Source organism: Calidris pugnax, unplaced genomic scaffold (assembly GCF_001431845.1).
Source record: "Calidris pugnax isolate Ruff unplaced genomic scaffold, ASM143184v1 scaffold55, whole genome shotgun sequence".
NCBI classification, from domain to species: Eukaryota; Metazoa; Chordata; class Aves; order Charadriiformes; family Scolopacidae; genus Calidris; species Calidris pugnax.
In genome coordinates, this window is record NW_015090832.1 from 99,582 (window position 1) to 116,225 (window position 16,644).

General features: G+C 57.0%; 2 protein-coding genes across 2 annotated transcripts; both read left to right on the forward strand.

Annotated features, from left to right (window-relative positions):
• Window positions 1–352: 352 nt before the first annotated feature.
• MATN4 (matrilin 4) lies at window positions 353–7,654 on the forward strand. The gene is made up of 10 exons (XM_014941239.1): window positions 353–468; window positions 1,814–2,383; window positions 3,596–3,718; window positions 4,190–4,312; window positions 4,394–4,516; window positions 4,635–4,757; window positions 5,192–5,605; window positions 5,993–6,145; window positions 6,933–7,037; window positions 7,216–7,654. The coding sequence occupies exons 1-10, from the start codon at window positions 393–395 to the stop codon at window positions 7,272–7,274; spliced, it is 1,869 nt and encodes a 622-aa protein (XP_014796725.1). The 5' UTR covers window positions 353–392; the 3' UTR covers window positions 7,275–7,654.
• A 6,348-nt stretch (window positions 7,655–14,002) lies between these two features.
• PI3 (peptidase inhibitor 3, skin-derived) lies at window positions 14,003–14,910 on the forward strand. The gene is made up of 3 exons (XM_014941255.1): window positions 14,003–14,133; window positions 14,313–14,474; window positions 14,674–14,910. Exons 1-3 carry the CDS (start codon window positions 14,070–14,072, stop codon window positions 14,676–14,678), a joined length of 231 nt encoding a protein of 76 aa, XP_014796741.1. The 5' UTR covers window positions 14,003–14,069; the 3' UTR covers window positions 14,679–14,910.
• The last annotated feature ends 1,734 nt before the right edge of the window (window positions 14,911–16,644 follow it).

The window sequence follows — 16,644 nt, forward strand, 5'->3', positions numbered from 1 at the left end:
CGGCTGGCTGCGGGGAGCAGCCGCACCGCCAGGGAAAAAGCATTTGGCTGAACATCCCATCCGCCTGGTTTGCAAGTGAAAATAAGGCTTGTCCGATGGCCAGCTCCACCCAGAGCAGAAAATCAGACCCTTTGGCAGATGGTCGCTACTGTAATGAAATTTAGCTGTGTGGAGACTGCCAGTCCTGGAATGGGAAGAATCCCACGTGGGTTCAGAGAAGTTTGGGGATGGAACTGTCACAGCTGCTGTTGCTGCTGCCCCAGGGGTTTTTGGCACTGCCTGGGGACACCCACCACAGGCGAGCATGGCCCCACAGCTCAGCACTGATCGCACATCATCTTCTCCCCACAGCAAGTCCCCCCAGCCCCGGAGCCGTGTGGTCTCGCAGAGCCATGATGAAGCTCCTGCCCGTTGCCCCTCTCCTCCTGCTTCTCCTGACAACGCTGGAAGCCAGACCAAAACCTGCAGGTGAGCCCTGGGCAGTGGGAATTGCCTGGAGGAGAGAGAAGGGAATGTGTCAGGGCAGTGAAGCCCTTAGAGAATAGCTTGGTTCTTGAGATGGTGCCTTTTCTTTGGAGGATGGAAGACCCTCCCAGGCATGGGACTCAAACTTCCCAGTGCTGCGCAGGGCAGTGGGAGCCCAAGCCTGGCCTCAACATGGTGGGTCTGGTGTCACTTGCTCCTGGCACATCTTCAGCCTTGGCACAGCCCAGGTCAGGGCTTGTCACCCTCCTGCCCATGGGCCCCAACCATGTGAGGGGGAACCCCCTCCCTCCATGGGTCTCCTGAAGCGGGGGACAAAGCAAACCCAGGGGCACCAGCCTCTCTCCTCCCAGGGCAGAGGGAACTAAATCAACTCCAGTTTGAAAACAGTGAAGGCAATGAACAGAGAAAAGAGCTGGGTATGTCTCGGAGACCTTCGGAGCAGTTGAGATGACAGCCTGGGTCTGGGCATCATCCCAAGGGGACTCAAAAGCGTTTGCTTACCAGCAGGGCCAAATTCTCCCAGGCTTGGGTACGCACAAGCCAAGCAAAATATGTTCGTTGGCATTTTGCTTGCTAAACACTCTCCCGGTTTGCACTGGAAGTTGCACCCATATGTCCAAGAGAGGCTCTTTGGCTCGGTCCCCGCCTGTGCGTGCCCTTAGCTGTGCTCTGCACTGTCTCATTTTCTGCCCTTAAAAAAAAAAAAAAAAAAAGGAAAAAAAAAAAAAGACAGAACAAAGCAATCCCTGGTTTTAGGCAGAAACTGGCAAAATGTAGTAAAACCAGAGGGGGGCTGGAGCTGTGGGGGGAACAGAAGAATTGCCCAGAGCAGGATTTTCTGATGCCACCTGTGCAGCCCAGGGTCTGGAGCGGGAGGTGCAGCTCGTGGAGGGCAGCACGAGGCACTGGACTGTTTCACACTTTAATGCTCTGACTTGCTGCAGAGATGAAGACGCTGCTGCCTAAACCTCTGCCTAAACCTTGCCAGGGCAGATGCCGACAGATGGAGAGGTGTTTCTGCAGCCCCTGGGGCCATTGGCTGTGGAAATACAGGGAGCAGGCACTGGGTCTGGCTGTGGGGACAGTGTTGGGGAGGAGGGGACACTGCCATTTCCCCACAGCCTGTTGTCCCTGCTCCCCCTCTGCCAGCACCCTCCATGGGTTTATTTGGCACTGGGAAGGTGCTTCTCCACGGGGGCTGCCCAGACCTGCCCTCTCCATCCCCCACTGAGCACCCCTCCAGCCACCCAACGGGGATGTCTCCACTCCCAGCCCTGCTCCCCCTCAGGCAGACACAAAGCTGAGCTGTCTTTTTGTCCCCTTCCAGCCCTGAAGTGCAGGACGGGTCCCCTGGACATCGTGTTTGTGATCGACAGCTCCCGCAGCGTGCGCCCCTTCGAGTTCGAGACCATGCGGCGCTTCATGATGGACATCATCGGCAGCCTGGACGTAGGCCCCAACGCCACGCGGGTGGGGGTGATCCAGTACTCCAGCCAGGTGCAGAACATCTTCTCCCTCAAGACCTTCTTCACGCGGGCAGAGATGGAGAAGGCCATCAACAGCATCGTGCCGCTGGCCCAGGGCACCATGACAGGGCTGGCCATCCAGTACGCCATGAATGTGGCCTTCACCACGCAGGAGGGCGCGCGCCCTCTGCACAAGAAGATCCCCCGCATTGCCATCATCGTGACGGATGGGCGGCCCCAGGACCGTGTCACTGAGGTGGCCACCCAGGCCCGCAATGCTGGCATCGAGATCTACGCCGTGGGCATCCAGCGAGCAGACATGAACTCGCTGCGGGCCATGGCCTCGCCGCCGCTGGAGGAGCACGTCTTCCTGGTGGAGTCCTTCGAGCTCATCCAGCAGTTCGGGAAGCAGTTCCAGGACAAGCTCTGCGGTGGGTGAGAGCTGTGGGGTGGCAAGGGTGGCCCTGGTGCATGCTCCTCATCCAGGCAAGAAGATGACCTTCAGAGGGGTATCTGGGGTGTCTGCCCTTGCTAGGAGCAGTGTGGGCAGGGAAGGAACCTCCATGATGGGGTGCTGGCACAGGCAACCTTTTTTCCTTGCTCACCTCTGCTGGGGGTAGATAAGGAAAGCTTTGAAAGCATTGCAAGTGCTTTTCTTCACCCTCTGCCCAGGACATCATGGCAGCAGTGATGGGAATATTAAAGAGCAGGAAACGTGGAGCTGGTTTCCCTGGGTGTGATGGGGACAGATGACACGTCCCAGAGCCTTGTAAACATTTCGACGTGGCTCTAGCAGCTCTAGCAGGGTCTCCTCCTACGTGCAGACACGTGCGTGGCATCCGCTGCACGCACATTTGTGTTTAATAAAGCCCTGGCTGCCTGGAGATGCTCTGGAGCGTCCGGCCGGTCTCGGCAGGGAGCTGGGAGGCTGGTTCACACCATGGTGGTGCTGGCACGGCTCGGGAGCTCATGGGGTGGGACCTGTCTGTCCCCTGTCATCCTGGCCAGCTTTGCCAGAGACCTGGCATGGCAGTGGGCTGGCAAGACCTTGCTCCCCTGCTTCAGCATCTGTCGCGGGGCAGAAGGCAGCTGCCAGCATCTTTCAGGCAGTGTATCCCGGCCAGGGGCACATGCCTGCCTGCAGGGCTGCGTCAGTGCCATGGTGAGTCCCTGCTTGGCAGGGTGGGGGGGTCCAGGGCTGACCAGGTATTGGCCCCCCAAGGCCCTGATGAGCTCCTGATGCCTTTGCTTACAACGCCGTGTCCATCACCTGCCTGCCCTGGGGCCCGCTTCCCGGCTGGCTCCGCAGGCTCCTGGCCACACGGACACAGACACGGCTCCTTCAGCATCTTCTGGCTGAGCTCAAGCTTTCGCTTACTCAGCTCAAGCTATCGACTGTGTCAATTAATATTGAGTGTTAATTTAGTGCTGGGGTAGATCAGAAAGCTGAGGCCGTTCAGAAACCTGCCCTGTGTGGTGTCTGTGCACTGTAAATCAGTGGTGAGCACTGGGGCTGGAAGGACTGGGGTCGTGTGGGTTGTCCCGGTGGGTTGGGCTGCAGGGACAGGACACAGTGCTGGAGCTGAAGTCCCCGCACATCTGACCTGTCCGTGGGCTGCTCTGATGCCCTTTCTGTCTTGCAGGGGTGGACATGTGCATGGAGCAGGAGCACGGCTGCCAGCACAGCTGCGTCAGCACCCCCAGCTCCTTCTACTGCGAGTGCAACCCGGGCTACAGGCTCAACGTGGACGGAAGGACCTGTTCCCGTAAAAACCCTTCCTTTCTCCTGACTCTGACAGAGGGCTTGTAGTTATGGGTCTCACAGAGGGAAGCTGGAGAGCACCCAGCGAGGCCAACAGCAGCCTGAGTGCTCTGTTCACTGGGGATGCTGCCCCCCCCCCGTGGGTCTGTAATGACTGTGGACATTCAACTTTGCTAAATCCTGGTCACCTCTCTGGGATGGGACACTTTGGGCTCACGTGGGCATAGGTGGCTGTCACCTGAGGGAGCTGCAGGCAGTGGGTACCGGATGATGCGTGTCCCTGCCACCAAAGTGCCTGGTGTTTTGCCCTGTATATTGAGTGCAAAGAGGTATTAGTTGGTTCTGGCCACCACCCCGGGGCTTTTCCTTCTTGTCTCAGGGTGCTGGGAGGTTCTGGGAAGCCCTGGAGCAGTCCCTACACGGCTGCCCTGAGTAGACCGGGGCAGGAGGTGACTGGTGTCCTGTCCCCCCGCAGCCATCGATGCCTGTGCAGACGGGAGACACGGCTGCCAGCACCAGTGCGTCAGCGCTCGTGGCTCCTACTCCTGCCGCTGCCGCGCGGGCTACTACCTCAACCAGGACAAGAGGACCTGCTCCAGTAAGTGTCCTTCTCCCCTCCCGCCCCTTCGCTTGCTCCTCCATCTCCCTTTTCTGCCCACCCCTCTCCTTCTCTCACCAGTGATCGATTACTGCAGCTTTGGAAACCACAGCTGCCAGCACGAGTGTGTGAGCATCCCCAACGGGCACTACTGCCGCTGCCGCAGCGGCTTCACGCTGCAGCCCGACGGCCGGTCCTGCAGGGGTACGTCCCAGCGTGGTGGCACGCCAGACACCTTTATGTGTCCCCTGTCCCCAGGGAAAGGTCTCTTCTTGGGCCATCCCCTCTGGACAGGGATAACCCTACACCCTATGTCTTCCAGCCACCGACCTCTGCAACGGGGTGGATCATGGCTGCGAGTTCAAGTGTGTGAGCACGGAGGGCTCCTACCGCTGCGTGTGCCCCGATGGCCAGCAGCTCCAGGCTGATGGCAAGGCATGCAGCAGTGAGTACCGGGACATGGCTCTTGGTGTCCTCCTCCTCTGGGATCTGTGCTCCCGGTGAGGGCTTACCTGAAACTAGGTCCAGGTGGGACTTTGTCGGAGCTGGGTTGGAAGGAGGATGGAGAGCTGGGTGTGCTTGGGAGGGATTTGGGCTTGTGTCCTCAGAGACATGGCCTAGAAAATGTAACAGGAGCTTTGAGGGAAGGTTCAGGAAAAGGAAGACCTAAGAAAGACTTTCAGGGGATGCTGGGGTGGCAGTGGAGGTTTTGGGGCTGAAACCCCTGGGCACTCTTTGCCCCGCTTCCTGGCATCACCCTGGCTGCAGATCCAGGGGGTCCATGTGGTGTCCTGAAGCTCTGCCCTAGCCCTGGTCATCTTCACCCTGACGGTTCCACAGCCAGGCTGGTCCTTTCTCACCTTCCTCCTCTGCCCACAGAGTGCGGGGCCGGGCACGTTGACCTGGTGATGGTGATTGATGGCTCCAAGAGCGTTCGTCCCCAAAACTTTGAGCTGGTGAAGCAGTTTGTGAACCGCATTGTGGACCTGCTGGAGGTGTCCCCCCACGGCACGCGGGTGGGGCTGGTGCAGTACTCCAGCCGCGTCCGCACCGAGTTCCCCCTCAACAAGTACCACAGTGCGGATGAGATCAAGAAAGCGGTGATGGAGGTGGAGTACATGGAGAAAGGCACCATGACGGGCCTTGCCCTCAAGCACATGGTGGAGCACAGCTTCTCTGAGCTGGAAGGTGCCAGGCCTCTCTCCCACAACATCCCCAGAATCGGGCTCGTCTTCACGGACGGTCGCTCCCAGGATGACATCTCCGAATGGGCCAGGAGAGCAAAGGAGTCAGGTGCTTTGGGCTGGGGAACCCCACACTGCAGTGCTTTGGGCATCCCAGGATGGTTCCTTGAGGTGGCTCTGGGGGAGGCTGCAGCATCCAGTCTTGGGTTGCTGCATTGCCAGGGTCCACTGGGGTGGACATGCCTCTGCAGTGGTCCCAGGGTGCTCTGAGCAGCATCCTTCATGGAGCAGTCTGCACCAGGGTAGTGCTGCCACGCTCCTCCCCATCCTTCCCAAATTTCTGCTGTGTATTTGGGAAGCCCAGGGGAAATTCTGCATCCTTGTCTGCCATGGGAAGATCCTGTATCCTCAGCTTTGCTCCCTTGGGGCAGCTCCCTTGGTGCTGCTTGGTGCGGGGTGGCTGGCACAGTGCTCAGGGTCCCTCCTTGCCACGCAGGGATCGTCATGTTTGCCGTGGGTGTTGGCAAGGCCGTAGAAGAGGAGCTGAGAGCGATCGCCTCCGAGCCGGTGGAGCAGCACTTCTCCTACTCGGCTGACTTCACCACCATGACCCACCTCGTGGAGAACTTCAAGCTGAACATCTGCCCAGGTGGGTGCTCCTGGTGACACCGGGGGGCTCAGCCCAGAGCCAGGGGAATCCTCCTCTCCCTGTAGAGCTGGGGGGGGGTGGTTTGTGTATGTGTCACCCTGTCATGTACCCTGGGGTGGAGCTGGGCTGGTGTGAGCCTAAGCTGTCTCTGGACCTCACCAAGCTGTTGTGGGTAGAGAGGTGGGTCTCGGGGAAGGATTTGGAAGAGAAGAAGGTGGAACTGGGGGGTTTAATACAAAAATATTCATTGAGTGGCCACTGCAGTGCCACTGGGTAGAGGCTGGGGTGGTGGAACTGGAGGATTTAATACAAAAATATTCATTGAGTGGCCACCGCAGTGCCACTGGGCAGAGGCTGGGGTCGCACAATGCCTTCAGGGATGCTGCCTTAGCTGTGAAGATGACCTGTCTCCTTGTCTGCTCTGGCACTTCTGCTGCTGCTGGGAGCACCATGGAGGACCATGATGGGTTACTGGGAGGGTCTCCCTGCCCTGGGGCAGGCTGGGGCTCCCCACGTCCCTTGCAACCCCTGCAGGGCTGCAGATGTGGGGCCAGCATGCTCCCTGCCACCCCAGCTTGATGGCAAAGTGAAGCTTGGCACTGGCTGTCCTCGGCAGACTGTGACCATGTGCGCAGCAGCTCCATGGGGTGCCTGGTGGGATGCTTGGCAGCGATTTGCTGGGCCCACAGGGATGCAGGGACAAGGGACTTATACTGTGTGGGAGCAGGGCTGAGCCCGGCATCGCGGGACCGTGGCTCTGACTGCACCCAAACCCCCCCGGTCACAGAGGAAGGCAAAGGGGAGATGGAGATCCGCAGCCCGTGCGAGTGCGAGGCGCTGGTGCAGTTCCAGACGAACACTGTGGCCATCCTGCAGAGCCTGACCGAGAAAAATATCCTTTGAGGTGATGCCTGGGCTTGCCGGGGTGCAGGGCAGCCTGGGGACAGACTGCGCAGAGGGAAGGGAGGGATGGGTAAATGGGAGCGGGGAAAATTTTAGGCTCCTTCAAGGGGAAAAAGCTTTTTGCCCACCAGAACATCTGGCTCCCAGCGTTTCCTTAGCACGTGCACTCGCTCAGATGACAGCCAGACTGGAAGACCTGGAAAAGCAGATGGCCAACAAGAAGTGATCCTTGCAAGGGGCTGCAGCGCTCGGACGGGGCACGGGGACGTACAGTAGCTACGTGGCATTGTTATTGCTAGGTTATTGTAAAGCATCAGTGTTTCTTCTTGTATCACAAAATCCCAGGGGGATGTGGAGTATATTTAAAAAAACAAAAATCCTTTAAAAAAAAAAAACAAAACACAAAAAAGAACTTGAGCAAAAGCTCCTGCTGCGAAGCCAAGGGGTTCAGCCCTCGCTGTTGCCTCGTTCCTCCGAACTGGGAGGACTGGGATGAGGTGGGATGACTGCGTGGGCAGGCTGGGCGTTGGACGAGGAGGCGTGACACCCGGCCTTTTCCCTGGGATGAACCAGCCCTTGCACAGCCCCCCCGGCCCCCAGCGAGCTGCTTTCACACAAAAAAGAACTTGAGCAAAAGCCCCTGCTGCGAAGCCAAGGGGTTCAGCCATCGCTGTCACCTCGTTCCTCCAAACTGGGAGGACTGGGATGAGGTGGGATGACTGCGTGGGCAGGCTGGGCGTTGGATGAGGAGATGTGACACCCAGCCTTTTCCCTGGGATGAACCAGCCCTTGTGCAGCCCCCCCGGCCCCCAGCGAGCTGCTTTCCAAGAGAAAATAAACCTGCAGTGGTCGCACCCTGAGAGCTTCTGCCATCTCAGCACCCTGCTGAGCGGTGGGACAAGGGCAGCTGGGTGCCATGGGCAGTGCCTGGGGATGTGTGCCACCCGGCCAGATCCCAGCGTGGTGCCCAGGTGTGCACCCACCCACGGGAAAGTGGGTGGCAGGAATCGACAGATCCCCCTTGCCCCTCTTTTGGCAGAAATGTTTGGGAATCGGTGAACTTGAGCAAAAGCTCCTGCTGCGAAGCCAAGGGGTTCAGCCCTCGCTGTTGCCTCGTTCCTCCGAACTGGGAGGACTGGGATGAGGTGGGATGACTGCGTGGGCAGGCTGGGCGTTGGACGAGGAGGCGTGACACCCGGCCTTTTCCCTGGGATGAACCAGCCCTTGCACAGCCCCCCCGGCCCCCAGCGAGCTGCTTTCCAAGAGAAAATAAACCTGCAGTGGTCGCACCCTGAGAGCTTCTGCCATCTCAGCACCCTGCTGAGCGGTGGGACAAGGGCAGCTGGGTGCCATGGGCAGTGCCTGGGGATGTGTGCCACCCGGCCAGATCCCAGCGTGGTGCCCAGGTGTGCACCCACCCACGGGAAAGTGGGTGGCAGGAATCGACAGATCCCCCTTGCCCCTCTTTTGGCAGAAATGTTTGGGAATCGGTCATTATCATGTTTGGGGTTTTTTTTTTTATCACATAGCAAAATGGTAATAATTCTATAAATATCTACATGTGTGTATATATATATATATTTCATTTTGAGAACAGGGTAGTGCTATTTTTAAACACTTCTTTTATATAAAAAAATTCTTATCCTGACAATAAACACCCTGAAGGTTTGTATGACAGGTCCCGCTCCTTTCGGCTGGGCTCATGAAGCATCTCTGCGTCATAACAGGGGCTTTTGCAAAGGTCCCCTGTCCTTGGGCTCCGGAATTCCTTTGGGAAAAATCCTTGCTCTGTGGGCACCCCAGGATGCTGCAGACCTGGCCTCGGCTGGAGGGAGCTAGCGTGGCACTGATGCTGTGTCACCATTCCCAGTGCTGCTTTGGAGCCAGTGCTTGTCAGAGGCTCAGCTCCTGCTCTAGAGGGGTGTAAATGTGCCAGGTCAGTGGTGTGGGGCCACCTCCATTCATGGGGGACATGGCCCTGGTGCTGGGATGTGTCTGCTCAGGGCAGGAGAGCTGTCAAGCGTCCTGGCTGGTTGCATGGAGAGGGATGCTGGGGCAGCCGGGGACCACCTCCAGCAGGTACGTAAGGCAGAGGTGGCATTTTAGTCACAGAAGCTCACCTTGATGTAGTCCCCATATCCCACACCCTAGGCAAAGGAGGTCTCCACGTAGTCCTGTCTCCTGCATGCAGGGAGAGGCTGCTGGATAGGGACAATGACAGGTTTTTGGAGGGATCCTTCATGTACCCACCTTGCTTGCTGGTCCAGTACCCTGGAGGTGAAAGCCAAGCAGGACTGAGAGGAGCTGTTGCTTCTGGACTTGTAGCTCTCTACAACTACCTGAAAGGAGGGTGTAGAGAGGCGGGGGGGCGGTCTCTTCTCCCAAGTTACAGATGATAGGACAAGGGGTAATGGGTTCAAGTTGCGCCAGGGTAGGTTTAGACTGGACATTAGGAAACAATTCTTCACAGAGAGAGTGGTAGGGGGTTGGAATAGGCTGCCCAGGGAGGTGGTTGAGTCCCCATCCCTGGCTGTGTTTAAGAACCATTTAGATGTGGTGTTGGGGGATATGGTGTAGGGGAGGACTTTAGAGTAGGGTAGATGGTTGGACTCGATGATCCCGAGGGTCTCTTCCAGCCTAGATGATTCTATGATTCTTCTATTTGTGGGATTTGTGTGCCCAGGGGGCTCACAGGGCTGTGCAGCCCCTGGCTGGTGGGAGGAGGAAAAGGAGGAGGAGGAGGAGGGTTATAGCCCTGGGCTCATATCACCTTGCCACAGATCCCTCTCCCTGGGGACTCGGTGGCTCCAGCACCCACCTTGGCCAATTTGCTTTGCAGAGCCTGGGTGTTTCCATCTCTGTGAATATTGCTGATGGGTTTATAGGGCACTTCCAGGGGTGGCTGCAGGCCACATCTCGCTGGTCCTGTTTCCAGGAGCAGTGTGCTCAATGGGACTTGTGTTCTAAGGCGTGCGAGCTGGGATGTGGAGAGGTTTTGTGTGCTTGAGGCTGGGATTTGGAGCAGGAGGCTGAAGGCAGGTCCTGGGCTGGGGTGTGGGTCTTGCTGGGACTGCTCCCAGAGGAGCTGGGAAGTGCTCAGGTATTCACTTTACGAGGTGAGAAGTAGCTTTTTCCACAGGCAAGCGGTTCCCTGGTTCAGCGTGGGGCTTTGATGGCTTGTGAGCAGGGCTCTTGTCCCAGTTGGCATGGACTGGGGCATTTGTGGCCTCATTATATCTGTTTGCTGGGCCGGCAAATGAAGCGCCGCTGATGAGCACTGTGCGTATCCCAGCTGGCAGCCCCACCGCCCTCCTTGTCAGCCCTGTATCCCACCCATCAGCCCCACATCCCATCAATGCACCCCCTCCCCATCCCTCTTACCCCCACCGCAGCCCTGGAGGGGGTTGTTAGGGAGGTGTTGATGATCACAAGCCACATCCACACCAGATCCTATTGCTACAGATTGCAGTGACCAACAAGCCACAGCAGCGTGCTGCAAGCTCGAAATTGGGGTCTGGGACTTCCCTGCTTTGTATGTGGCTCCCTAAAAAAAAATCACACAGTAACTGCAGGGAAAATTAAAAAAAAAAAAGGGGGGGGGGGGGGGGGAAGAAAAAAGAGAGCAATACCCAGTGGGGCTGTCGTCTAAAAAAAAAAAAAAAAAAAAAAAAAAAGGGGGAGGGGGGGGGTGGAGGGCAGAAAAAAGGAAGCAATTAACCGAGTTTGGGATTTAATAGCAGGCTTGATTAGGGCAGATAACGGCATGGCCTGAGGGCATGATTAAGCCTCAGTTGTCCCCCTGTAATTTTGGCAAATGTTAAGTGATGTTGCAGACAAAGTGGCCCTGGGCCGGCACCACGGTGTGGCCTCTGGGATGGCAAAGCCTCGGTGAGAGAGGGGAGGTGTGGGAGAACAGGGGGTTAACAGGATTGTGGAAGAAGCAGAGACCAGAAGAAGCAGCAGGAACAATGGCAGAAGATGGCCCATGAGCATCTCCAGACCTGTAAACAATGCCTGGGCCCCTGGCTGATGGAGGGGAATTCTGCCCGCCTGGCGGTTGGGGGTTGGAGGCGTGTGTTGGTTGGGAAAGAAGATCCACTGGTACTATATAAGCTGCCTGTTGGTTATAATAAACTATTCTGGTTGTATCACCGGCCAGGGTCCGTGCCTTCATACGCTACAGGGAGGCAGTAGGCACAGGGGTGAGCAGCAGGAGCTGGGCATCAGCTGAGGTGCAATTTTCGGGAAAGCATCCCCAGGCCAGGCTGTGGGATGGCAGCCGGGAGCAGGACCATGTCTGTATGGTGTTGCAGAGCCTCATTAGTGGCTTTTCACTAGATGGCACCAGACACCAGCGCTAATGAGGGTGCGCCAGGCTGGGGGCACCCCCTTCTCCTGGGCACCCTGGGGCCATGGACCAAGCCAGGGGGTGAGCAGAGCATCCTCAGCCCCGAGCTGGGATTCATGGACAGAGCTTGGTGTCAGGCAAAGCATTGCATCACCCCGTGAGGGTGTTATGGTTTGAAGAACCCACAGATACTTACTGTTGTTTAAACAATTATGTTATCGCCCAATGATCCTTCCCCACCCAGGAAGGGGAATGAGGGAAAAAAACCCCAAGGAATCACAAGGGTGGATAGATTTAATAGAATAATACTAAATAATTAACATTAATAATACTAGAGAATCAATATTGATCCCAATACTAATATAAGGTGTACAAAAATTGTCCTCAGCCCATTCTATCAGCAGGAAACTGTGCACTCCCAGCAGGGACAGCAAATGTCAGACACTGTGAGCTCTGTGGCTTAGGGAGGAAGGGAAGGGCTCAGGAGTCTGGCACCAGGGCAAGAAGTTCTCAGGATCACAGCCATCAAGGGAGAGAGAAACTATGCAGCAAACTGTCTAATTTCTATTGAATGTGATGTTCATGGTATGAAAAAATCCAACCTGGGTCAGGTGCCCAGGTCTTGCTCCTCTTCATCCCTGCACCGGGCAAGGCTTAAAAACACTGAGAACTTGAAACCTGCAGGTTGGCCATGGTCAAGCCCTGAGCCAGGGGACCAGGGCTGCTGTCCTCCCTCCTTGCCATCCCCAGGAAATACACACTGGCTGGGAAACTGCTGCATCAGCCTCCTCAGCATCACACAGCTCAGGCCTTGCTGCCTGGGGAGGAGGCTCACAAAGTGCTTTGCATGGAGAGGAGTATGAGCAGTGTGGGATGGGGACAGCTCTGCAGGACTCCAGGGCAATGGGTGCTGCACACATGGCAGTGTAATACAGGGACCATAAGAAGAGCCATAGTCTGGGTTATTCCATGGGATTTTGCACTAGAAGCAGATTTCAGCCTTTTCCCCTATGGTTTTGCTATGGATAAAGCACTACCAAAAGTCCTTCAGAAGGATTTCTTCTTCTGCCTCAGCTTCTCTGCAGCTGCATCCAAGCCTTGCCCCTTGGTGTTTTCTCCTCTCTTGGAGGTGCAGCCCCAAGCACCACCTCAGCCGGATCCCAGCACCATCTGGGAGCACAGCACTGTCCTCTCCAGCCCCCGCAGCAGCTGAACGCCAGAGGATTGCTTAAAAATTAATCCAATGCTTGTATTTCTCATTAAAAGTGCTAAATTGTTGGTGCACAGCCCAGAAAGTCTATTTGGGTTGGCTAAATACTCTCCCAGTTATTTAATAAATGATTTTACAAAGAGCTAAATGCAACCACAGAATCATTAGGGAAACTGGACAGTAATTAACAGATATCCCTAAGTTAGGGTCCAGTTAGTGTGGCATATAGAGACATGAGAAGGGAAATCCAAGCAGGAAAGAGCATGGTGAGATCCCACCATGCCCTAGATGGAAAGCGTGGGCTCCAGGGGCAGGGCTGCATGGAGCACAGAGGGGCAATGCCTGGTCTTCTGCTGCTCCTCACCCTGCCCAGCTGTGAATCAGCCCAAGCTGGCCCTTTGCAGGGGCACAGGGTGTTTGGCTGCGGGGTGCCTTCTCCTCCCAGGACCTTCCCAGTGCCTGTTTCCAGCACAGCTTGGGTTCCTGGCAGCCCCAGAAATCCCAAGGAAAGGCTCCAGGAACCTGTTACACAAGGCGAGGGGGACATTGACCCACTGGTGGGAAATGGAGTAATTTCCCATTGCCCAAGAGCACCCAAAGAAAACAGCTTTGCCTGGAGCGGGGGTACAACCTCCTTGTGAGGGAGAAGATGGAAGCCTGAAGGCTGATGAGATCTTTGCCCTCTGAGCCAGGACTACAGTCCCTTGTCCCTAGAGCCATCAGGAGCAAGGTCTCAGTCACAGCAGGGATGTTTGGCTGGTGACAGGGCTTTATGGAGCTCCTACCCCAGTGAGGCCACTCTCTTCCAGCACCAACTTGCTTCCCACATGACAACAGCCACCCAGAGAAGATGTTGGGGCTCAAGTGACCCCCACAGAGCTTGGGAAAGCCAAAGCTGCTTTCCCCACACTTGCTTATGCCACTGGTGGGGCATGAGCCAGCAGGGCTTGGGGCAGGTTTCCTCTGGGAAAACCTCAAAGGATCATCCCTGGGAAGGCACAAGCAGCCCCACGGGGATCTGGATTGTGCTGTAAGGTTTGGTTTGCAGGTCCATGTGGAAGCAAGGTACAGAGGGAAACCCACATCACGGACCCCCAGAAGGGATCACAGCACAGTCACCACAATGGTTTCTCCTAGAGAAATGTATCTGCCCAGGAGAAAGCAGCTCCACTGCCTCCAGGCTGCTTGGGAGATGATGCCCTGGACCATCTTCCCTTGGCTTGTCCCTCAGCCCCAGGTGTGGCTGCAGGGGACAGTTGTGCAATGGAATAACTGCTTTTTGAGCAACTGAACAACTCCATTTCTATCTTGTGCAAAAGGCTTCCGGAAAACACATCAGCAGAGGAAAGGGGTACAAACATCAGCGCGTGCCCAGCCCAGCTCCTCACCCCCATCCTCCCCAAGGGTTTAAATGTTGGTGCCCCCCAGCTCCCCACGCTCTCACCTCTCGGGGACACGGCAGCATGAAGTCGGTGGCTGCCCTCCTGCTGGTGGGGATGCTCATCCTCTGGACAGAGCTGCCGACAGGTACGAGATGTCCTGGGATAAGGTGCAGGGAGGAAAAGCACAGGGGCTGGGAAGGAGCCACGTTTGCAGGGATCCTGTGGGATGGGAGGGGAGAGGAGGGGATTATTTTCTAGGGGGGCATCTCCTCAGTGCCCCTCAGCTGCTGGCAGCCTGGAGCAAACATCTCCTTCTTCTTACAGGCAGTGCCTGGTCCTGCCCACCCGTCCGTGTCACCTGTGCCAGACCCAACCCTCCCAACCAGTGCTACACCGACCGGCAGTGCCCACGGTACCACAAGTGCTGCCCGTCCTCCTGTGGGACGAGATGTTTCTCACGGCGGTTTGCCCTCCTTATCTCCAATGGTAGGGTCTCAGGAGCCCCCCATCCTGCTCCCACCTCCCTGGGTAGCAAAGGGGGGATACAGTGATGGTGGCTCTGGGCAGGGAAGCCGTGTCCAGCTGCCAGAGCCCTCCACCGCCAAGCTGGTGGGGCGGCTGATGGCCAAACGGGTGGGCTGGGGTCACTCTGACCTGAGCTGTTGCTTTCTCTCCTCTTCTCCAGCGTGAGCTCCTGCTCCCAGGACAGACCCAGGGTCTTCTCAGCATCCCCGTGCCACCTTGGCACCAGCCAGCTGCCCACACCTCTGCTAAGGCTTGTCCTGCCCAATGCCAGGTCCTGGGAGGATGGGACAGCCACCAGCCCACGCTGAGACACCACCTCAGCTCTGGGACCACCCCACTGACAGCTGCCTCACGGGGTTACCTGCCGCCTGCTCGTCCTCTCCCTCTGCTTCCCCACTGCTCCTTTAGCAAATAAAAGAACTTGTCCCAGGGGTGCTCACGATGTGCAACTCCTTTGCCCACCTCCTCCTGCCTCTCTCCAGGCTCATCCCAGCACACACTCCCACCACTGCTTTCACCCCAGAACTTCTCCCTGGGGAAGAGGATGAAAACAGTCCAGCTGTGCACCTGGAGTGTGGGCAGGGGCTGGGTTTGGGGGAGCAGATCCATCCAGAGGCACACAAACCGCAGGAAGAGAGGGTAATGGGGAGGGGTTGGAGCAAAACACAATGGGATGATTTAAGGGATGCTCCTGGAGGGCTTTGAGGGGCCCCAGAGAGCAGCGTGTCCCCTCCTCCCCAGGCACACCCCAAAACAGACAGGGCTGGGGGCAGGGGGGACAGAGCATCCCTATGGGTACCCCACACGGGGCACGGCTGGAGGGCAGAGGAGGGGGGTTACATAGACCTAAACCCCAAGTGGTGCTGAGCCCCCCACCACTCACTGAACCTGAGCTGGTGGGGAAAACTCAGCTGAAGAGAATTGCTTGAGAAAGCCTCCAGCCAGGGCACAAAACCACAGCTCCAAGGGGTTCTTCTGACTTTAGTTCAGCTGAGTGCTGGGGCCAAAAATCCAGGAAATGCTGAGAAACACCAGCAGGAGAAAGTGCGTGCAGCCTGAGGGACCTGCCCAGCATCTGCCCATTGCCACAGCAGAGCCAGGCATTGCCACCACGCACAGCAGGGACAGAGCATCACCCAGCCTGTGCCCATGCCCAGCAGACAGCCCCCGCCAGCCCATCCCCAACCTCATTACATGGAGCCATGGCTGGTGCCAGGCTTGCATGTCCCATCGTCATGTTCTCAACGAGCAGACTCAGGCCAGGCTGGGAGAGGAGCCTGCTCTGTCTGCACGCACTGGAGAGAGCAGAGAGGAAAATGAGCAAGAGCTGGACAACAGGGGAAAGAAGCATTAGGGTGGGTGGCTGGGAGGAGGCACTTTGCCTCCATCACCTTCCACCTGCAGGTCCCAGCCAGGCAGACCCCACAATCAGCCCAGCTCCTGGCCCCTGGGACCCCCCTGCCCAGGGGGGAGCATCCTGTGGGCACTGCCAGGAAGGTGCTCATGCTGCCCAAGGGCTAAATCCCCTCTGCCAGGCACGAGCAAGGCAATGTGGAGAGCAGCATGAACTGGCCAGGTATTTAAACCACCCACAAATGCAGCAGGATGAAACCTCTGGTGGTGGGATCAGCATCTCACATGGCCCAGGGCAGACACTGGCCAAGGCTGGGGAGAGCATCTGCTGGAGCAAGTCCTTCCATGGTCACCCCCATGGAGGAATTGGAAGGAGGGAAGGAAAGACTCAGAAATTATTCAGTGACTGAGAAGGAAGTCCTATGGCAGAGGACCACCTCTCCATTTATCTCTGCCCTCGCTTGGCCAAGCTAACTGGAGAGCTTGTGCAGGAGGCTGGAAATGCCAGGTGATCCAGAAGGAACAGGCAGTACGAGGGCTGGGAGAACATCAGCCAAATTCAGTGTAAAAATCAGATATTGCGTCTCACCAGAATCACAGAATCATAGTTGGAAGGGACCTCTGAGATCATCAAGTCCAACCACAAAAACAAACAAAAAACCAACACTAGACACAACACCCCACCACATCACACCCACCCACAAACCAATAATCCTGGGCACTAGAGCATGCCCTGAAGAGCCATGTCTACACGTTTCTTAAATACCTCCAGGGATGG